This window comes from Gopherus evgoodei, chromosome 2 (assembly GCF_007399415.2).
Source record: "Gopherus evgoodei ecotype Sinaloan lineage chromosome 2, rGopEvg1_v1.p, whole genome shotgun sequence".
Classification (NCBI taxonomy): Eukaryota; Metazoa; Chordata; order Testudines; family Testudinidae; genus Gopherus; species Gopherus evgoodei.
Genome location: NC_044323.1, coordinates 132674515 through 132697502, shown reverse-complemented (window position 1 = coordinate 132697502; position 22988 = coordinate 132674515). Strand labels below are relative to the sequence as shown.

Genomic DNA, 22988 nt, shown 5'->3' with positions numbered 1-22988 from the left:
TCAACCATATTGTTGAGTATGAGCTACTACATGCTAACAACAGGTCAAGGGTATTACTTGAGCCCTTGAGCAAAAAAAGGATTTCACTCTTTTGTGGTAATTCTGGCTTGACCATATCACTCATCCCCCGCCCCATAACAATAACCCTGCACCTGTAATTTCACTTCTCTTCTTACACAAACACACACGGTCCAGTTCTGTACATATTCTTATTCTCTTCCAGCTGCCCATGTGGGACCGCAGCTACCCACTGTTTGTGTGGCACAGAGTTTCTAACAGTGAAAGAGAAATAGCAAATCTTAACACTTGTAGACATGATCCTCAATAGATGACTTCAAAGGGGCCTCAGATTTGAACTGGCCCTTCTCAGAGACTAGAAAGGACCATTTTGGAGATGGAAAGATGAAGATTTTGGTCTTGTAAGTCAGAGGAGAGGTAGATTTCTACTATTTCAAGGAAATTAAAAATCCCTTGTATTATAGCTAAGTTAAGGAATAACTTTATTAGATCTACTAAAGTTCTTCTATATGGCAGTTAATATTTTACCATCTTTTTATATTTGTGTATGTTTTTTGCTAACAGACATTAATCTATTACTAACAGCCTATTTCATTTAAAAAATATCAGAAGTGACTACTGTAATTTATTTTGAGATGAGGCGCTGCCTGATAATTTCAGATCATTTTCTCTGCCTTCCTCTAAGTCACCTTAATGTGATGTGTCTGACCACCATTTAGTGGTTGTAGGTAAGGAGTCGGAAAGAATGGAGTCTCTACCGAAGAGCTTCATGATGAGCCTGGATATAGTCATTACAGATTTAAAGAAAAAAACCTTGCAACGCATAAAATATTCTTTAAAAAGTGTCATGCAGACTTTGAAATTGCTTTTCACTTACTGTGAAAGTGCAGAGAAAAGACCCAGGGATGATAATGTCATAGTGTCATTGTTATTGTTATATACAGCTCACAGCAAAAAACTCAAGAATTTAGGAAAAATTGGACCATTCTCTCTGACTCCCAACACCCTTTGGAAAGTTGCTAATCTTGTACTTTCTTTCTGGGGGGGAAGAAAGGGGAGATGTGTTTTCTTCAATCGTTTTTGAGTTTTTTTTTCACTTCCTCACTTCTGAAAGGTTTCACACTCTAATGGCTGGCATGGTCTTGCTACCCCTGCTTGCCTTGTCTCTGTAGACAAACTGACCTACTTTAAAGTGAGGATTATTCTTCAGAGAATGTAAGACGTTGGAGCAGAAAAACAGATTCTAAGGCAGGAAATATTTCTGTCAATTTCAATGTCTCAGAGTATATGAAAGGGCTATTCTTTTTGAGAGTAGCAACTATCTTCATTGCTTGGAAAGTGCTATCACTTTTTGGCACTAACACTTATAATAATACTTAATATGTCTATAGCGTCCTATGTTTTGCACTTCCCGTAATATTCAGCAGATCATAAAACAATGTGATTACAACCTAGAAGCCCATGTCACATGTAAGGGAGCAGTGAGCTAAATGCTACTAACAACCTGCCTCTGTGGCAAAACAGTGATTGTGAAAGGGTTTGGACACAAAAATATGCCACAAGAAAAGTAGCCCTTTTAAATTTGGAAGAAGTATTATTTAAATATGTTAAAATTCCAGTATTCTGTGTCACTCAACTCTGCCTATCTAAAATCTGCTTTCATACAGCAGATCGTTCTAGAGCTCCCTAAGTTAATTTTATTGATGCTCTCCTTTGATTCTTAATAAAAATCTTACATGCTAACAAGTAACTGAAAATTCTTTGTTTCTTTCTTTAGACATGTACTGAAACATTTCCAGAACTTTTTGTAAAGCGTTGTAGAGTTGATACTGCCTATTAAAATATTTGTTTATGAAGTTTAAGTTGAAATTTTCCATTATGCTTCAGTGGCCCCTTTTTCCATTAAAGAAATAGAGCTTTAACAACCTTCATTGCACAGAGAAATAAAAGAATGTGGAAGCAACAGGTACAGAAAAATCAAAATCTGAGGAAAATAATGTTTTCTAACAAAGTCTTTGTTCTATATACATCTCTCTGACATCAGCTGAGTCCATTCAGAGAGAAATTTGGCATGTTGTTCTTATTAGAAATCCGGTTTTTCTAAACTGTCAGGGTTTTTTTATGAAGCGCCTCCTTTCACCAATCAGGTAATTTTAAGTGAGTTTGGTTAAAACATTTGGTACCCCGAAACTGCCACAGGACTTTGGATGCTACAGAATTCTAAAACCTGTGACTATCTGTTCAATTAAAGTGAAATGGATTCCTTTGAGGAAAGGAATGAATGTCAGTAAACAATAAAATATACAGTGCATTTAAAAAAAATTATGTTATCTCCTTTTTCAGCTAATAGAAGTAGCTGAGTTTTAAATTTAAGACTCAGAGAACAGACAAGACAAACAGTCATTTGAAGAAATAATAGTCAATCCAGAAAAAATATTATAATTGGCTTTCCATTGTAAATCAGAATTTGACCCACCCATCTTGCCAGAATGTAACCATTCCTCTCAACATTTCATACATCATCTTCTGCCAGAGGAGAATTTCTCTGGAAACATAGACACAATCAGACAAGACAGTAATTGAATGTGACATATGACTGCTTGAGGAATTAGAGGCTTCCACTTTTGGAAAAGTTTACTTTTAAAGTTTTGAGACTGAAAAAAAATTTTTTTATTAACTCCACTTTTGGTATATTGCCTTGTCCTTTTTTTTAGGGTTTTGTTGTTGTTGTTGTTGTTGTAGTTGTTGGATGGATGGTTAGTTGGCTGCCAGATCCATAGAGACCTCTGCAGAACTAAAATTATTTTAGGGAGCCACACAAGTGTTATAACTACTATAGGAAGTACTACTATAGGAAGTACTGGGGGAGTTTACTCCACTTAATACTTTACAAACTGTCACAGACTGTCACAAACAAGTCACATAAATGTCTGAAATAATACCAAAACTAGGTTTTGTTAAAATGGAGTTGGTTAATAATATCAGAAATCTAATATATTGATAGAAATGCAGACTTGACGTAGCTCAAACAATTGTATTTCTGTCCCTGTATCCTAACAATATTCCCTCTTGAGCCCAAATCTGCACTGTCGTTATTGATATATTGTTATGTTGTAACTCCTTGTCTTCAGTGGAGTTACATGAGTAGGAATCTGGTGCAATAAAGTGGCAAAACCAGCCTTGTTATCTTTCACCATCAGTTCATAATACAGTGGTCATTATTAAAAAAGTCAGCATTTATAATTCAGTTATTGTCCTCTGTGTATGCCCTTTTTCATTATCTCTTGTTTCTTTAAGTACAATATTATCATGTCAGTATTAAGGCATCTCAGTGATTTCAGTAATCGTGCAAGGTGTACTATACTTTTTTTTTGTGAGTTTGTGGCACTATTCACACAAAATATATTGTCTTGTATTATTAGCCATTCTACTAATAGTTTCTTCTAGTGATCTCCAGAAGGAGCCATTCAATAGGTCCACAAATGTAGGATTTTTTTCTATAAAGAGAATAACAATGTCTTTTTAACAGACCAACTCCTAGTGCAGGTTTTTAGAGCTGTTTGAATTCTATCTCTAGCATTTATTTATTTATTTATTTATTTACCTATTTCACATTTTCAAAATATTTTTATCATCCAGCATTCCCATATTGTGTATGAAAGGGGGCCTAGTTGTTATGCATTTTATACAAATGTCTGTGGCAACAGTATGTATCTATTATAGGGATGGAGAAACATACATTCTGTGAACAAAATATACTGAACTTGCACAGGTTAATACTGGAGCCAATATTTATAAGCTGCATTATCTCATTCAATTCTTTTTATGCTATTTCATATTTATAGTCTACACTCCATGACTTAATAGCTGTATGTGGTTTGTGTTTTTTTAAAAACATAGTAATGGAATTATATGTTCAATTTAGGACATAATTTTGACCAGTGAAACTTCAAGTGCCTTATGTGGAATTTTTTAACATTAGATAGGTTTCTTAGTTGCTTTCTTTTCTGGGAGTATTTTTTTTTAAAAAATAAAGAAATCTGTATAAACTTATATTATGCATACTTTTCTTTTTTTAATGTTTCACCTATATGTATTAATTTAAGGAGTTATTCAGCCTGGGTATGGAAGCACTATTATTTCTTATTTTTTATTTTACCAAGATGTGGGTTTTTTCATTTGTTTGGTCAAATACCTCACCTATTCCGGAATATTAAGTGCATTTTAAGTAAGAGTTGAAGTTTCATTGATGCCAGAATGTTGAATAAGCAGCAAAGAATTCTGTGGCACCTTATAGACTAACAGACGTTTTGGAGCATGAGCTTTCGTGGGTGAATACCCACTTCCTCAGATGCATGTAATGGAAATATCCAGGGGCAGGTATATATATGTGTGCTAGCAAGCAAGCTAGAGATAACGAGGTCAGTTCAATCAGGGAGGATGAGGCCCTGTTCTAGCAGTTGAGGTGTGAAAACCAAGAGAGGAGAAACTGGTTCTGTAATTGGCAAGCCATTCACAGTCTTTGTTCAATCCTGAGCTGATGGTGTCAAATTTGCAGATGAACTGAAGCTCAGCAGTTTCTCTTTGAAGTCTGGTCCTGAAGTTTTTTTGCTGCAGGATGGCCACCTTAAGGTCTGCTATAGTGTGGCCAGGGAGGTTGAAGTGCTCTCCTACAGGTTTTTGTATATTGCCATTCCTAATGTCTGATTTGTGTCCATTTATACTTTTCCGTAGAGAAATGTTGAATATAGATCTAGAACACAATTATATAATGAGATTGGGTTTGCCAATTACTGTTCTGTCCATATTAATGATGGAGATTAATGCCATTAGAGATCCATTCTAGTACCAATCTAATTTGTGCCAATTTATAGCATCAGGTCTCCCATCTCAACTGGACATTTTATATATTCCGTTTTGATTCTTGATTTCTGGTTTGACCATAGGAATCTTTGAATAACTTTTAGTTAGTTAGTTAGTTAGTTAGATCGGGATAAGGGGGTGTAAAGGGAATCATGGAAAAAAGATACAGAACCTTGGTTAGGACATTCATTTTAAATATTTACTTTCTGCCTACCAGAGTCCGTGGTAATAGTGTCCAGCTGTCTAGATCACTGTAGATCATTTTCATTAATGGCTTCATATTTAATTCAAACGCATCCCCACTTTAGGTGATACATTAATGCCTAAATATCTAATTTTATTATTCATTATTTTCAGTGAGCATTTTCTATCCATTAAGTATCTTTGACAGTCAAGGTGTAATACCTCTGAATTAAAGTAGTTTAGTTTGTTACCTGATACAAAAACTTCAATTATTTCTTGTATTACTGACTAACTTTTAATTCTATCTTGCATGAAAAACATAAGGTCATCAGCTTATAATGAAACTTTGTTTTCTATTCCCAGTACACTTATTCCCTGAATTTCTTCACTGTACCTGATCTTTTGTGCTAATGGTTCAATAATTAAATGAAATAACACGGTTGATAAGGGACGTCCTTGTCTTGTTCCTCTGCATAATGGCACTGGCTCAGTTTTTGCAACATTTCTCCAGACACTTGCCATAGGGTTTTTATAGATTATTTGATCCACTTCTGAAAGTGTTCCCCTAAACCAAATTTCTTCAGTATTTCTGAATATAAATGTGTGGTGTTCTCAGTCAAAATCCTTACCAGCAGCCACAATTCTATCGTAGGCCTCTTTATTAGTGCACCTTGAGTGCTGTAGCATGTTGAAATTTCCTTGTATTATTTAATGTGTTTCTTTTATAAAACCAGTTTGGTTTGGGGGTATCAGTTTAGGTATTACTGTCTCTAAACTGGATATCAGTATTTTAGTCAGGATCTTACTGTCTATATTTATTAAAAAGATGGGCTTGTAAGATGCTGGATCCAAAAAATCCTGATGTGCTTTAGATATCAAAACTATATCTAAATTAAAGAAGGTGCCCAGTAAGCACTCTTTGTGTGAGAAGGTTGGAGTTCACTTGCTAACAAGGGAGCTACCTGTGCTTTAAACGTTTTATAGAATTCAGAGTTGTATGAATCTAACCCAGGACTTTTCCCTGATTTTAATAATGTAATTGCTATCTCTGTTTCTTCCTGTGTTATTCAACCTTTTTGTAACTTTTTTCATTTTAAAAATACCTCTGGGCATTTTAAAATTCTGCAGTATATTAACTCACAGATCTTCCTTGTTTATTTATCTGCTAGTGTATATCTCCTGGAAATATTCCTCTAATATTTTCTTAATCCTTTTATGTGTTTTTAGGAGTATCTCATTTTTGGCCTTGAGGTACGCCTTGTCTGGATTTTCTGTTAAATATCCGTGTGGCTAGTAATCTGCCTGACTATGTCCACCATTCAGAGAAGCTTTCTTCTGCACTGTCTAGGTTTTTTCGGTTTGTGATGGGTTTGGATCCTTTGGGGAGTCATCTGATGTGCTGGGAAGCCACTGAGTCAACCTAGTCTGCCAGACAGGCTCCCCTTTACCGGGCCTTGCTGGGTTAGGCTCACAAGCCTCTTCCAGCCAAGCACACAGCCAGGGCCACAGCCAGCTGCACAGAGCGACAGAGATCTGCTCTGGAAAAATTCAGCCTAAGGGGTTTGCCCCAACACTGGTGCCCACTCCCTTTAAGGGAACAAACCCAAACGTTTTCTGAAATTTCCCCCCTCCCTCAATATGGAGGGAGATATGCATAACTTCTTGCTTTTCCCCCTCCCCCCAGTTAGTAATTACATAAACTGGGTTATGTTATCAACAAAAAATAAGTTTATTAACCACAAAAGGTGAATTTTAAGTGAATATAAGAGACAACAGACAGAACAAAGCAGATTACTAAGCAAATAAAGCAAAATACACAAGCTAAATTCAATATACTTAAGAAACAGGTTACAAAATGTAACTTCTCACCCCAAATGTTACTTTAGGCAGGTTGCAAAGTTCCTGTGGTTCAGAGTTCCAGTTATATTTCTTTTCAGACTGGACCCTTGTCTCAGTCTGGATTCCCCCCGGTCTTCCCTTCAGGTGGCTTTTGCAGTCTTTCTTCTTGGGCAGACAGGCCATGAAGAGGAGGAGTCTCGTTTGCCTTCCTCCCCATCCTTAATACAAATTGGATAATTGCATTCAATAAATCATAACCTTTCCAATGATACCTTACAAGACCCGTTTTGGATAACGTATATCTCAGTTATGTCATATCCACTGTTGTCTGTGCTGTGGGGAAGGTAAAAAAAACACCACTTCACCTTTGCCGATCCGACAGTGAGGGAAAAATTCCTTCCCAGCCCCCAGAGAAAAGAGCAACTAGGTCAATGCCCAATTCCATGGGTGGGATTATGGGTGCTGCTGGTACAGGTAAAAGAGGGCTTTGCCTGCAGCAGCATGGACCTATATAGTCCCCACCTCTTTTCTGGTCACTGGGAGAGAGGGGAATGGGTCAGCATCCCCACACTAGCCTGGTCTGTCACTGTAGCAGAAACAATAAGGAGTCCAGTGGCACCTTAAAGATTAACAGATTTATTTGGGCATAAGCTTTCGTGGGTAACAAACTCACTTCTTCAGATGCCGTTTTTTACCCATGAAAGCTTATGCCCAAATAAATCTGTTAGTTTTTAAGGTGTCACCGGACTCCTTACTGCTTTTGTGGATACAGACTAACATGGATACCCCTCTGATACTTGTAGCAGAAAGTCACTCCCTGGCTTTCTAACCCGTAAAGAGGCACGCATGTTTTCCAAACAAATCAGATGACTCCCATCACTTAATGTGTGGTGAGATCATCCCTTGGAGTCTGTCTGTGTTATTAGCTGAGTTATATTGCTTCTGAAAACTGTAAATTTATCCCTTTAAATCTGCCAATTTTTGCCTACATCTCCCCCCACCCAGCTATTGTATGAGATTATATGTCTCCATATTACCACTTTAAAGGCCTCACACCTAATTCTGAAGGTTATATCCTGGAAGGCATCATCCATAATGTCATGAACAATATGGTTTTCTCTCCCCGCCCCAGCCCCACCACAAAATCTTTGTCTTGGTCCTCAGTTGGACTTTGTTTTCATGAAGACTGCTGAATGGTAGAAGATATGTTATTTCCATTCTAACATTAAGGATTTCATTGATAACAAAAAGAAATCTATTCTAGAATGTGTTTTGGCAATTTCAGACACAAAAGTAAAGTATCCCCATCCTTAGGATGTAGGAACGCATCATGTCCTGGTCTTTATATGCTGATTGCTGTATCTGAGCATTTTAGATGGAGCTTCTTGCCTAGCTAGCAGTATATCCATAACTCCCTTTGTTTTCAGTTTAAACTGATTTTTACCAAAAAGAATCCTGGATTTTACAAAAAGTATTACTCTTTTTTTCCCCCAGTTTTCACCCTGCTTTTGTATCATTCAAATATATAAAAAAGAACTTGCCTGAGTTATATGTATTATGATAATATATTAGTCTGTGTGTATATGCAAAGCTGCCTGTTGAAGTAAGGCTATATATAAGTATAGAAGATACACAAAATAAACAAGGTCTAAAGTGCATGCGCATCTGAATTTACCAATGAATCTCATGCCCACCACCTACACATTGCAAGCTATTAGAAGATAATGGTTTAAAGATCTGACGCTAAAATGAGAAGAAAACAAAAATCAGTATCCGAATACATTTCAGAATATAAGGAAATTTCAAAAGTTAAAAAAAACCCCACAGGATAAAAGGATAAAGTTGAGTGTATGCCCAATGGTGTGGCCCAAATGTTAAATGTAAATATTTATAGGCTAATAGTTTTCTCTACAACAGTAAACTGTTTATTCAAATGAAAAGGTTTATTTTGGGATTAGAGATATGTTGTTTTCTTAAACTCAGAGGTGGCATTTTGTTTTGAGTTCTGTTTTAGTTCTGTAGCAAACCACATTGAATCCATTCATCAAATACTGAATACTTTCCCCCCTGTCTTTCTATCCACCAAAATAAACCCCAGTATTTACCCAGAAACATTATTAATAGTTTTTTCCACTGATTTTCACCTGTTTTTGTTGTTATAGTAATAAATAATGATAAATTCCTGGAAAAAAAATAAAATAAAACCTGAAAACGAAGTGCCCTATATATCCAACATGCGGTTAAGCCAGCAGTTAAAGTTGCTTGCCTCTATTACCCATGAATCCTGGACTGTTGCAATCATTCCAAAAATATTATTGGAGGCGGTATTCTCTTCATTCAGAACATAAAATGTTACATGTTGTAATAGGTTTACCCTCTGCACACCCTGTAGCAAAACCCATCTGCCCTCTGGATCTGTTCTGATGTCTTTAGGTTCCCATCCTATTTGTTTACTTATTAGTATATGCACCTTTCTCTTACTGAGCTGAAGTATATTCCATATACATAGATACTGATTCATTTTTAACTTTGATTAGTTCTTTTGTTTTCAGGTAAGTTTCCAGAAGCACTGCCACCGATATCTCTTTGTTTTTAAAAAGAGATAGTATCTTTTTTTGTTAGTTTTACTGGGTGATTTAGTTCCCTAACATTCCAGGAGCACCAGATTGTCCTGATTCTTTTTTTCTCCATTTATTGGGATATTCAGTATTGTCATTACCATGTAATGCCTCCCCCATCTTTCCCTATCCAACACCCTACCTCGACATCAGTATCTGTATAGTACTTGTTTATTCACTTCCTTGCAAATATATTCAATATAATCCCCAATTATAATACAAAACCATAAACTGTACATTTAAACATTCTAACTTTCGTTTTCTCCTTATGCTTTGAACTATACTTTCTGATATCCTTACTGTTAAGTATAGCGTTTCCTACATTAACTGCCTGTATCATTAGTTTTTGAAAATTGTTACTTAAGAACATTCCTAATAAATTTAGCATAAAATCATTATATAAATTTTTGCTACTCAGGCAGTATTTTTAGTCCAACACATAACTATTGTATTTTTATATCCAAAAGTAAGTCCAATTTCCCTACCTTTGTATTTAATGATCCCTCAACTGAGATAAACTTAGTTTGAATCTGATGAGTTCATACTTCTTGGTCTACTGCAGGAGTGGGCAAAGTTTCTGGCCTGAGGGCCACATCTGGGTGGGGAAATTGTATGCAGGGCCATGCATGTAGGGCTAGAGCAGGGGTTTCTGGTGCGGGAGGGAGTGCAGGGTGTGGGAAGGGCTCAGGGCATGGTGTTGGGGGCTCAGGGCAGGGAGTTGGGATGCAGGACGGGGAGCGGAGTGTCGGGGGGCTCTGGGCAGAGGGCTGGGGTGCAGGAGGGGTGCAGGGTGTGGCAGGGGGTTCAGGGCAAGGAGTTGGGGTTCAGAAAGGGATGTAGAGAATGAGAGGGGGCTCAGGGCAGGGGTTTGAGGTGCAGAAGGGGTGTGGCAGAGCAATCAAGACAGAGGATTGGGGTGCGGGGTGCAGAAAAGGTTCGGGGTGTGGGCTCCAGCCCGACGCCTCTTATCTCAAAGAGCTCCAGGGTGACAGCAGTGCACAGTGGGGCTAAGGCAGGCTCCCTGCCTGCCCTGGCCATGTACTGCTCCCAGAAGTGGCCAGCATGTCTGGCAGTGGCTCCTGTGGGTGGGCTGGGGCAGGTGGCTCTGCCACGCACTGCCCTTGCCTGTGGGTTCTACCCATGAAGCTCCCATTGGCTACGGTTCCCTGTTCCCAGCCAATGGGAGCTGCGGGGTGGGGGGGCGGTGTCTGCATGTGAGGGCTACACATGGAGCCCTCTATCCCCCCTCCCCTAGGGGTCACAGGAAAGTGGTGCTGGCTGCTTCTGGGAGCAGTGCGGGGCCAGGGCAGGCAGGGAGCCTGCCTTAGCCCTGCTGCGCCATGGGGCTGGCAATTCCACAGGCTGGACTGAAAGCCCTGACAGGCCGGATCTGGCCCACAGGCTGTAGTTTGCCATCCCCTGCTCTATATAACTGAGAGCAGGATGTGAGTGGAATTTATTTTAATTTCTGTATACTTTGGTTATCCCTTCTCTGCCTTCATGTCTTTTTCCTTTTCACAGTTAGGTAACAATTCACTAGGTGATGCACAGAAGTACAAATCTGGCCCCACGAGTCCCCTTAGATAAAACTAGAATATTTTATACTACTTTAAATCTGTCTTCGTTTCGCATTACACCTCTACCTCGATATAACGCTGTCCTCGGGAGCCAAAAAATCTTACCGTGTTATAGGTGAAACCGCATTATATTGAAGTTGTTTTGATCCACCAGAGTGCGCAGCCCTGCTCTCCTGGAGCACTGCTTTACCATGTTATATCCAAATTTGTGTTATATCGAGTCGCGTTATATCGAGGTAACAGTGTATTATTAAACACTGTGCTGGAGCCAATACTGCTCCTAGAAGTTGCTCCTCTGTATTTAAAGGCCACATACCCCTAGCAATAAACACTCTATAACAACATGCTGCCACTTGTTCTTTCTTTGTATCTTTGGGTTTTGAGGGGTATCACAATTTGAGTGACAGAGGGAGGAGGAATTCCAAGCAGGTACTATTCTGTAGTTGGGGAAAAGATGTGTGGAGGCAGACACAGGCCTGGCCTACATTTAAAATTTAGGTTGACATAACTACAGGGCTCGGTAGTGTGAAAAATGTCCTGAATGTTGTAGCTATACTGACCTAAAACCTGGTGTAGACACAGCTAGGTCAATGGAAGAATGCTTCTGTCACCCTAGCTGCCATCACTCATGGAAAAAAAACCTTCTGTCAGTGTAGTCTGCGCCTACACTACAGGGTTATTCCAGACTCGATATCACACCCTAGCCATGCCACTATAGTCCCCATAGAGTAGACGTGGCCACAGACTACTATATTCCTAGACTGTTACTCCCAAGAATCATCACTTTTGAACACAGACTGAATGACAAAAGCAACAAAGTGAAGCAGCTTAAGGCAAAAGGTTTGAAAATAACAATACAGGTAAACCAAAGTTCTATGAATTCCAATGGTAAGAATTTCTGTTTAATCCAAAATACTTCTGGGTCCCCCCCAAACTGCAAATAAGCTATTGTATTTTCACATGATATTGCAAATCTCAATTTTACAAGCTTTGAGTGCAATCTAAAATCATTAAACATCAGACTTGACCAATAATAATCATTAGTACACTTTACTTCCATAGTATCCTCTATCCATGGATCTCAAAGTGCCATACATTTTATTAATGAACAAGACAATAAATACGTAAATGCCTCCCCAAGTAACTGTTAAGCTATACTAGCTTGAGTATGATTGCAATACCTGATTCCATGGTTTTAGATAAAATTGTATAAACATATTGTTTAATTTCTTTATCACTTTCCCATAATATCTCTTATGCATGCTTCTTTGCATGTAAATTTTGTTCTTACTGAAAGGCTCCTACAATACAGATATTCTATGAGAGCTTTGTTTTGATTGCTTGTTTGGTTTGTTAGGCCACTTTATTTATCGTAGATAAAGGTGCACTAAGTGTTGTCTGGAGAAGTTCCAATTTTGATCTGGTTCTGTTAATATAAATATGAAGACTTGATATCACTACATTTACTGGGGAGAACATACTTATCACTTATATAATGCTTGTCTTTCTAGATTCCAAAGTCCTTTGTCATTATTCCATTTTACAGATGGGAGAATGGAGGCACAGAGGATTAAAGTGACAAAGTTGCTTTCCTATGGAGTGCTTGCAGACATCTGTAAATTTAGCCCTTTTCTTCTGCAGGGGAAATAAAGGGGAGGAGCAGCCCTCAGTCCAAGTACCACTGTCCCTTGCAATCATATACGGTATGGGGTCTCATCGGCGCTCTGCAACCAGTGTTGCTGCTAATTAGGAAAGGGAAGAGTGGGAGCTCACTGAATGCACTTCCTCACTGCGCCATGACAGACACACAGTCCCACTGTTGGGCATATGTTGGGCAAATGTTGACTTTCTAGTGATGATCGCTGTACAACTGGTTTTACCTATGCTTAGAAATAAGAAAGAAGCGTGATATCTGATATCACCTACACAGAAACTTCAATAAATGATAACTTTTAAAATGGTATCTACTGTAACATAGTAAGCAACGCCTCCAATTAATTTTCCTTTTTGGAGCCAGTTTACGTCTTTCATTTTATTTTTCATATACAGTCTAAAGTCATGGATTTCCAGCATCCCACTGTAGGCAAAAGATCACGGTATTTTCATGTCTCACCCTTTACATATAGACCTCAAACAACTCCCCGTTCTACTCTAAAATCACAAAATGCTGTAGAAACTCCCCTACAAAGGACAATCATGAAACATCTCCATACTTGTTAATTACCCTCCTGATTTGGGTGTGAGACCTCCTGTCCCTACTCACCCACATATACCCAAATGTCCACATTGAATTTGACTGCTCTACAAACACTGGACCTGATTCTCCCCAGTCTTACAGTTTGAGTAGTGATTTAGACTTGTGCAAAGTGGGAGTCAAATATGACTAGTCTGATTTATTAGTGTTTTACAGCCACTTTGCACAGATGTGACTATAAAACAAGATGCAAAGTAGTGGGGAATCAAGCCTAATGGCCTCAGACCCCAGAGCACTTCACCCACTGAAACCAACCGGATAAACCTATGAGGGAAGAGCAGTAGTGTCTGATCAATGTATGTATTACATGTCTGCTGATGAATATTTGAAAGACTACAAATCCATATTAACAGTATGGAGCTTGTTCCTATTATGATGGGATTTGAGGCACAGTAAATGTTGTTTGGGCTACATTAATTCTGTAGGTGAAATGGTAAGGTTGTTTTATGAATGTGGATTAGAGCTGGGTGAATTTTTTCAGATCAATAGTTTATTCACCGAAAAATGCAGTTTGGGTCAACCTGAAACTATTTGTGAACTTAACATAAATTTAATGAATAGTTTAGGCCAAAATAAACAAATGAATAAATTAGAGAGGCGAGGAGGAGGGGAAGGTGCTACTGCCTCCCTTATAACATCCCCGTGGTCACTTACCTGGGATGTGGGAAATCCTTGTTCATTTATTCCCCCCTTTGTTTAATCCCTCTTTCTTCTGTCAAATATTAGACTGAAGGTGGGTTTAAATGCTCTTTTAAAACTGGTGTGTAAACTGTTAGTGATCTGTGACAAATTTTTAATGCATATTCTGCACTTCTTTCTAGCTTCAATACAGCTTTTTTTCTTAAAAACATATGAATCCTGTAATATTTTGGGGTAGTCTTGCCATTTCCTTTGTCAAAATAAATCAAGACTGCAATAGATCACCTGACCAGTTTGCGTTAGAGATTATTACAAATCTGTGGGGTAAATATAAAGTTGTAAGGAAAATGGCCCTAATAAGCTAACTGGCTTTTCATTTTCAGGAGGAAGAAAAAAACATCTTTTCATCTGAACCATACGTTTCATTGAAATCTTTACATTATGAACTATGCAACTGGCATGTAGATACTTTGTAGAGAGAGACTATTTACACGCTTCTGTAGACTATTATGTAGACCAGTGGTTCCCAAACTGGGGCTCGTGAACCCCTGGGGGTTCATGAAATGTTACAGGGGGTTGTCAGGAAAAAATTCCCTAATGGCGGACAGAGCTGTCCCTAGGGACCCTGGACAACACAGGGCTAGCAGCCTGGAGCCCCTGGACTGTGAAGAACTAAGCAGATCAAAGTAAGCATATCTATCACACTGAGGAGATTTAAACTTCAAGACTCCATATAAGAAATGGAAAGGGAGGTGGATATTTTTTGCTATTTATAAAATTAAATAGGCAGCTAGTATTGTTTTTAAAATTATTATGAAGAACAAGTTTAAGCTTTGTTGTAATGTGTGTTGTTTGCCTGGACTGCTCAAGACCTGAAATCCTGTGTAGGAGGAACTCATTGAGTTAGCTTCTTAAATACCTTTATGCTGTTTCACATCTGGTCTCCTTGATGAAACATATGAGCCTTGTCGTATAACAGGTTTATTCAAAGTGATACAAGCTACAAAAGTGAGATCTTGGAAGAGTGTTGCCATTTCATAATGTAATAAAAATACTTTAATGATAAATAGTGTGTAATAAGCATGTCATAAAACAAATTTTGTATTTCCAAGATCACTGCTCAGGTAAATGAGAAAATCCCTGGAAATATTCATTTTTAGGAGGGGGTTCACGAGACTTGACATTCTAGTGAAAGGGGTTCCCAGATTGTTAAAGTTTGGGAACCACTGATGTAGACCATTGTAGTAAGGCTTAGTAGATCCAAAAGTAATTATTCCCCTAAGGTGCAGTGCAGTTTAAAAGACGGAATCACTTGTGCATTTATCCTGTAATCAGATGATACTATGTAACTTGTCATTACATGGTAATTATCTTGTAATTAAAATGACCAACAAATAGTGTATTACTGAATAGTAGTTACAAAATGAATTCTGCTCTGAAATGTAAAGTAGTAGTCCTAGCAGACAGAACACTAGCCTAGGACTCAGAAGTCCTATATCATATTCCTGTCTATGCTGCCAGCCTGCTAGGCGACCATTGGCAAGTGCCTCAGTTTCCATATTTGTAAAATGGGACTGATACTACCTTGTTTGTAAAGTGCTGTGAGACCTCTGGATGAAAAGAGCTATATAAGAGCTATTTCCTGTTTTTCCTTTTTTATAATATGAGCATACAATTGTGCTATTGAATGAGATTTAAAAATTTCCATTGGGTCTTGCTGTATTCCAAACCACATAGTTATTTGTGATCTTTTGATTACTTGACAGGTATTCTGTTATCAATCAGATAACGCAGCCTACATATTAGAAAACTGAATTAACTCTTCTCACATGCTAGACTGACAGACAATATAGCCAGCCTGTCTTCAGAAGCATTACAGAGCAGTCATTACCCCAACTTCCCTCTCACTTTTCCAATAATCCCACCTCTACCCCTATCTTCATCTGCCTTTTGAGGCAAGGAAACAAGCCATCAGCAGCATAAAGCAAGCTAGTAAATGTGGTGTGCATGGAGAGAGGGTGTTGTGTTTGGGTTTTGGGAACTGGGGGGGGGGGGAGGAGGCATTTTTGTTTGGAATGAGAGAGAAGGATAGGACAAAGAGTCAGGGGTGGGGAGGAGAGGACTGGGATAGGGATAGATTGGAGGGGACCTTAATTCTGGCATTTCCTAACTCCTGAGTGCTTGACTTTGCAGTGTCAACAATATTATTTGAATGTAGTTTTTGTGTGTAATAGGGATAAAAAATGAAGTATTTTCTCACCCTCAAAATGAGATTGTTCCTCAAGGTCAAGGTTGACGCATATCAGCAGGGCAGTGTAGGGAAGCTTGTATTGCTGTTGTTCGTACTTTACCCAGTCATGCACCTTTCCTAAGTATTAAAATTAGGAGATTTAATTTCAAGATGCATTAAAAAAAACCCTCTCACCCCTATGGGTGGTATGTGTCTTCCTCAAACTCAGGTCCTCTACTAGAGGCCTGGGAGTTTGAGGGTTCTGTGCAGTATCTTAGCTGTTCCTAGCACTGCACTCTTCTGGACAGAGAGCTCTGATATTGTTCCTGGGATCTGTTGGAGCCACTCACCCAGCTTAGGAGTCACAGCCCCAAGTGCTCCTACCACCACTGGGACCACTTTGGCCTTCACTTTCCACATCCTCTCTAGTTCCTCTTTCAGGCCCTGGTACTTCTCCAGCTTCTCATATTCCTTCTTCCTGATGTTGCTGTCACTTGGCACTGCTATATCTATCACCATCGCTGTCTTCTGGTCCTTATCTATTACCACGATGTCTGGTTGATGGGCCAGTACCTGCTTGTCCGTCTGGATCTGGAAGTCCCACAGAATCTTAGCCCTGCTATTCTCCACAACCTTCTGTGGAATCTCCTATCTGGTCTTGGGAGGATCTAGCCCATACGCTGTGCAGATGTTCCTGTACACAATGCCAGCCACTTGGTTGTGCCGTTCAGTGTATGCTGTTTCTGCCTGCATCTTACATCCTGCCACTATGTGTTGGACTGTTTCTGAGGCCTCTCTGCACAGTCTGCAGCTTGGGTCTTCTCTAGTGTGGTAGACCCCTGCTTCAATGGATCTGGTGCTCAGTGCCTGTTTCTGTGCTGCTATGATCAGTGCCTCAGTGCTGTCTTTTAGTCCAGCCCTTTCCAGCCACTGGTAGGATTTCCCAATGTCAGCCACCTCAGCTATCTGTCGATGGTACATCCCATGCAGGATCGTGTCTTGCCATGGCACTTCTTCTGCTTGGTCTTCCTCCCATGTCTGCTGCTGCCTCAGGCATTCTCTCAGCAGCTCATCTTTGGGGGCCATCTTACTGATGTACTCCTGGATGCTTCGGGTTTCGTCCAGGACAGTGGCTTTGATGCTCACCAAGCCCCGTCCGCCTTCCTTCCGGCTGGTATACAGTCTCTGGGTGTTGGACTTGGGGTGGAAACCTCCGTGCATTGTGAGGAGCTTCCGGGTCTACACATCGGCAGCCTCCATGTCCTCCTTTGGCCAGCTCACTATACGGGCAGGGTATCTGATAACTGGCAGGGCGTATCTGTTAATGGCGTGGATCTTGTTTTTCCCACTGAGCTGGCTCTTCAGGACCTGTCTTATCCTTTGATGATACTTGGATGTTGCTGTCTTCCTTGCCTCCTCATCATGGTTTCCATGTGACTGTGGGATGCCAAGGTACTTGTAGCTGGTCTGTATGTCTGCTATGTGGCCCACTGGTAGTTCCACCCCATCAGTCTTAACTACCTTCCCTCTCTTCACTACCATCCGGCCACACTTCTCCAGTCCGAATGACATCCCGATATCCTCACTGTAAATCCGCGTCAGGTGGATTAGCGAGTCAATGTCTCATTCATTCTTAGCATACAGCTTGATGTCATCCATGTAGAGGAGGTGGCTGATGGTAGTTCCACTCCTAAACCCATACCCGTATCCAGTCCTTGTAATTATCTGGCTGAGGGGGTTTAAGCCTATGCAGAACAGCAGCGGAGACAGTGCATCACCTTGGTATATGCCGCACTTGATGGCCACTTGTGCAAGCTGCCTTGAGTTGATTTCCAGTGTTGTCTTCCATAGTCCCATTGAGTTCTTGAGGAAGGTCCTTAGTATCCTATTAACTTTGTATAGCAGCAGACCATTCCACGTGTGCGGCATTGAGTCGTAGGCTTTCCTGTAGTCAATCCAGGCTGTGCTCAGATTGGTCTGTGTAGACCTTGAGTCTTGGGTGACTGCTCTATCTATGAGCAACTGGTGTTGTTCCCCAATGCCCTTCTGAGCTGTGCTCATGTACTGGCCCATATGGTCCTGTAGCTTGGCAGCTATGATACCTGATAGGATTTTCCATGTTGTGGGGAGGCAGGTTATTGGCCGGTAGTTGGATGGTTCTATTCCCTTGCAGGGGTCTTTCATGATCAGCACTGTCCTTCCTTGTGTTAGCCAGTTTGGGTAGGGAGCCTGCTGCCAGCAGCTGGTTCATCTGTGCTGCTAGGCGTTCATGCATTGCTGTTAGTTTCTTTAGCCAGTAGGTGTGGATCATGTCTGGTCCAGCTCTTCATGTTCTTGACCCGCTGCTGGATGTCGTCTTCTGTGATGGTAACTGGTTTCTGTTCTGGGAGATTGCTGTGCTCAGGTCCTGCAGCCACTTTGCACTGGTGTTATGAGTCTTCTCTTTCTCCCATATATTCTTCCAGTACTGTTCAGTTTCTGCTGCTGGTGGCTCTGCTGTTGTTGTGTTGTTGCACTGTAATTGGGAGTACACCTTAGACGGTTCTTTAGAGAACAGGGCATTTACTTTTTTGGCCTCTGCTTTCTCTAGTGTATCTCCTTAGCCTGGTAGCCAGTGCTGTGAGCCTTTGTTTAGCAGTCTCTAGAGCTTCAGATGGAGTCAGGCCCTTGTATTTTTTCAGTAGCCGAGTCTTATCCTTAATCTCTACACCCTTCTGTAGTTCCACCAGCTGACTAACTTCTCTCCAAGTCGCCTTGGTCTTATCTTCCAACCTCATTTTCCAGGGTGGGTACATACTGTTGTTCTTCTTAATCATATAGCCAAGCATCTCCAGGATTACAGAGGCTGTAGCGTATACCAGTTCATTGGTTTGAGTTATGGTGGTAGTACGGATTGTCATGAGGGCTCTATTGGCATCTTCTAACATACTATCTGATGTTACTTCTCCACTGAGCCTTGGTAATTGGTCTCAAGAATTGACTATAGCTAGTTTCTCCATGATCTTATGCCTCATATCAGCTGCTGTGCTCTGCAACGGAGGGGGTGGCAGTGAAGTTTCAGCTTCAGGAGTGGGCTGCACATCCACCTGTTCTTCCAGGCCTTCTTGAGTCTGGGATGTAATGTGGAGTTGGTCTGTCTCAAGCTGTGAGAGCAGCTTCCTCTTTACTATGTTGAAGTGTTGGGTAACTAGCTGTTTCTCAGTAAGTGTGGATGCAGGTCTTTTGTCTATCCATAGTCCCCTCATACATCCCCTCTCATTAGGTCTACTGTTATAGTAGCATTCCATCAATTCCAGGTTCTCTTGTCTCGTCCATGAATAGTTTGTTCTAGTAGCCCACTTATCTTCAGATTGTCCTGGTTCCTCAACATCTGGCGCGGAACTTGTTAATCCGGGCAATGTCTGAGCCGGTATGACTCTCCTAGTTCGTGTTGCTCTCATATTTGAGGTAGGCAGGTGACACGTTAGGGGTACCAACTGGGATTTGAGCCCCGGTCTCCCGTATCAAAGGGCGGTGCTCTTAACCACTACGCTATATATATATGCTAAATCATTTATAAATAAACCTTATGCTTTTTTAAAGTATGTTTTAGTTTCACAGAACAGCTAAATTATTAGGGAAAGTAGTACTGCTCATTTCCAAATCAATCTAAATACCTTTCACTTTGACAGTACTGATTTAAGCACACTATCTTTACTTCCTTCTCCTGCTGTGCATTACTCTGATAGAAAAGATAAGATAAGCTGACAAACTAGTCATTGGAGATTCACTGAGAATAGGGTGAGTCCTACATGATGAGAGGTGCTGTTAATATTTTAAAGTCTTTCTTCCCTATAGGCACCAAAATATTACATCACCACAAATATACTACAAATGCTCAGTGATCAATAGATTTAATCTGCTGGGGTTCCAGGAGGAGGAATTTTCAGCATCTCCTCTACTGAACAACTGGATTTAATTATGGAAACTAAATGAAGTGTTTATAAAATAAAACCTTGAAAACATATTTTAACCATAGAATACTTTATATGGAATCAGGAAAAACAGGACTCTTTTATCAACTACCACTATCTGTTTTACTTAGTCCTGTTACTTTGTTTAGCAGAATAAGACAACTTGTTTTTTAAAACAATGTTGTTTACTTTTTGAAAATGCCAAAATAATGATGTTTAAGTGATAATGTGCCACTTTAAATTATCTGACCTGATTTTAGTTCTGAAAAGTCAAAATGTGAAAAACAGGAACCATTCATTTGATAATTCCTAGCAACTCTTGATAAATAATACATGCTCTTTCTCTTTCACTGAGACTGTCACTGACTGCTCAAAATTACTTTCTACACAGGGCCCAGCCTTCTATCCCAGAGTGCACTTCAGCTCAATTCCAAACCTGAAGGGTCTTTCCAGTATTCAGCGAGCTACCATAGCAACCAGACCCTTGCCCTGGGTGAAACAGCAACAACACAGCTCCCAGCCCGCAGCAGTCAAGCCAGAGCTGCCATTCAGAGCTACAGCCAGGTATGTTTGAGGAGCACCTTCGATATTTTACACCACACATTTTCCAAGGATGCTCTGAGAAAATATGTTTATTCTGTGCTTAATGTCTCAACAAATCCTAATGAACCCTTTTTGTTGTTGTGTACTATTCCCATAACAGAATGTAGTAAAGTTACATTCTTGATTTTTTAAATTTAAAGCTGCTGGACATAATGCAGTAATAAAATGATGCTGATTTAAAGAAAACATTGCAAGCCACTTTTATTTATGTACTTAAATGAGGATTTAGGTGACTAATTTTTAGATATTCAGGTTTGAAAATTTGGGGTGTTGCTAATGTTTAATTTTTCAAATGTGCCATTATATTATTATTTTTCCTTATTTAAATATCACTGAACTAACATAGTTCTGGACAAATGGTCAGTAAAATAGTGGTTGTACAGCTAATTTGCAGCCTTCCTGCAGTACCATTGTTATCTGTCACTTGTGATAACTGTTAGTGCAAAGCAATCAAAACTGAAATAGGGTGAAGTGTAAGACAACAGTTAGAAAATGATGCAGAATCTAATATAGAACTCTAATTTATTGTGGTACAGTGGCTTAATTCCATATGAATGGAACCTCACAGATGTAGCTGGACCTACCCCCCCGCACACTGCCATTGTTTTATGTATGTGAAGATACACAAATAATTTAGTAGGTGAATGATGAACCCATTTTAAAGGTTTAGAAATTCAATTCAGGTAGGCATTCAGAAGTTCAGATACTCATCCTCACTCTTTGAAGACCCCGTCCCATGACAGATCTCTTGTTTGAATGATTTTCTGACACCGGTTCTGCTCTGACACTTATACCATTCCCTCATTTTGTGATCTTTAAGGCTCCATCCCCGTCCTCTGGCAGTTTAGCTTCAGTTTACAGAAAAACTTCCAAAAGCTTTGCCACCTTATCTGAACCTCTTCCATCCATACTGGAGTAGAAGTTTCAGAAGAACAAGATTTCTTCAGAGATTTCCAGCTTCATCTGGATCAGAAATGCCACAAGAACAGTTTTTTTTTCTCACATGATATTCATGCTTCTGTATATCTTGATTTTTGCCAGCAGTAGAGGGCACAAAGATGGGATAAACAACATTTTAAAATTAGGTTTGATTCAATTTTAATTTTATTGGACAATTTAGTTTGGTTCAACCTGCCCTACTTCACAACCACAGATATCTAGGAAGGAAACAAAAGAGAAAGTCCAGGAATGGCACTGAGGCAAGTGGCATGCAAATATTTAATATCTACTTAAATAGCTACTATTCTAAGATAATTTGGTCTATTTGAAATACTTGCAAATAGTACAGAAAAACTCAGTCATATAAAGCATCTGCATCCTACACCTTTACTCTTCATTGAGTCCCCTAGACAACAGCTTTCCAAAGCAATTTTTTAAAGGATTAATTTCAGTTATCTATGTTGATGCGGTGATAGGATATTGTTGGATGTCATAGTTCACTTCTGCAGAGTTCTATGTTGAACTTACAAAGCCTTGTAATGTCCAGAGAGAAAGCAGTAGGTGTTAGGTAGATACTGCAGAGGTATGTGATATAGGGAGACAGACATTATTCAGTTCTCTCAATAGTGTGAATAAAAAAGCCTCACTATTCTCAAATCTGAACAATGAAATAAAGCACGGTCAGCTAAATATTGTTACATTTTTAGTATTCTACCTAGGGCTCAAATTGAATCAGTATAGCTTCAGGGAATTAAGGCTGTCTTGACACATAACAGCTGTTCTGTAGTTCCCTAGGGGGCATCCCTGCCCTCCTGCTGCACTGGAGCCACAAGGCGAACAGGGATAGCCCCCCAAAAGACCTGAAAGGCATTCGGACCCACATGTGATAATGCTGTATTTGGATGTTCAGAAAGCCTTTGACAAGGTTCCTTTCAAAGGGTCTTAAGCAAAGTAACCTGACATAGGATAACATATATCATATATCTGTAACTGGTTAAAAGATAGGAAACAGGGTAGGAATTAATGGTCAGCTTTCACAATGGAGGGAGGTAAACAGTGGGGTCCCTCAAGGATCTGTGAGGGACTGTACAACATATTTATTAATTAACTGGAAAAGGGGGTGAATAGTGAAGTGACAAAATTTGAACTTATTCAAGATACTTAAGTCCAATGATGACTGAGAACAGTTACTACTGGGGAACCTCACAAATTGTGTGACTGGAAAACAAATAGCAGATGAAATTCAACATTAGTAAGTGCACATTAGAAAAA

General features: G+C 39.7%; 1 protein-coding gene across 1 annotated transcript in view; it reads left to right on the top strand.

Moving 5' to 3' along the window:
• CTNND2 (catenin delta 2) overlaps positions 1-22988 on the top strand; it is a 1223799-nt gene that overhangs the window by 696853 nt on the left and 503958 nt on the right. The window contains 1 exon segment of the mRNA XM_030551717.1: positions 20566-20738. Within this exon segment, the coding sequence (XP_030407577.1) occupies positions 20566-20738 (173 nt within the window).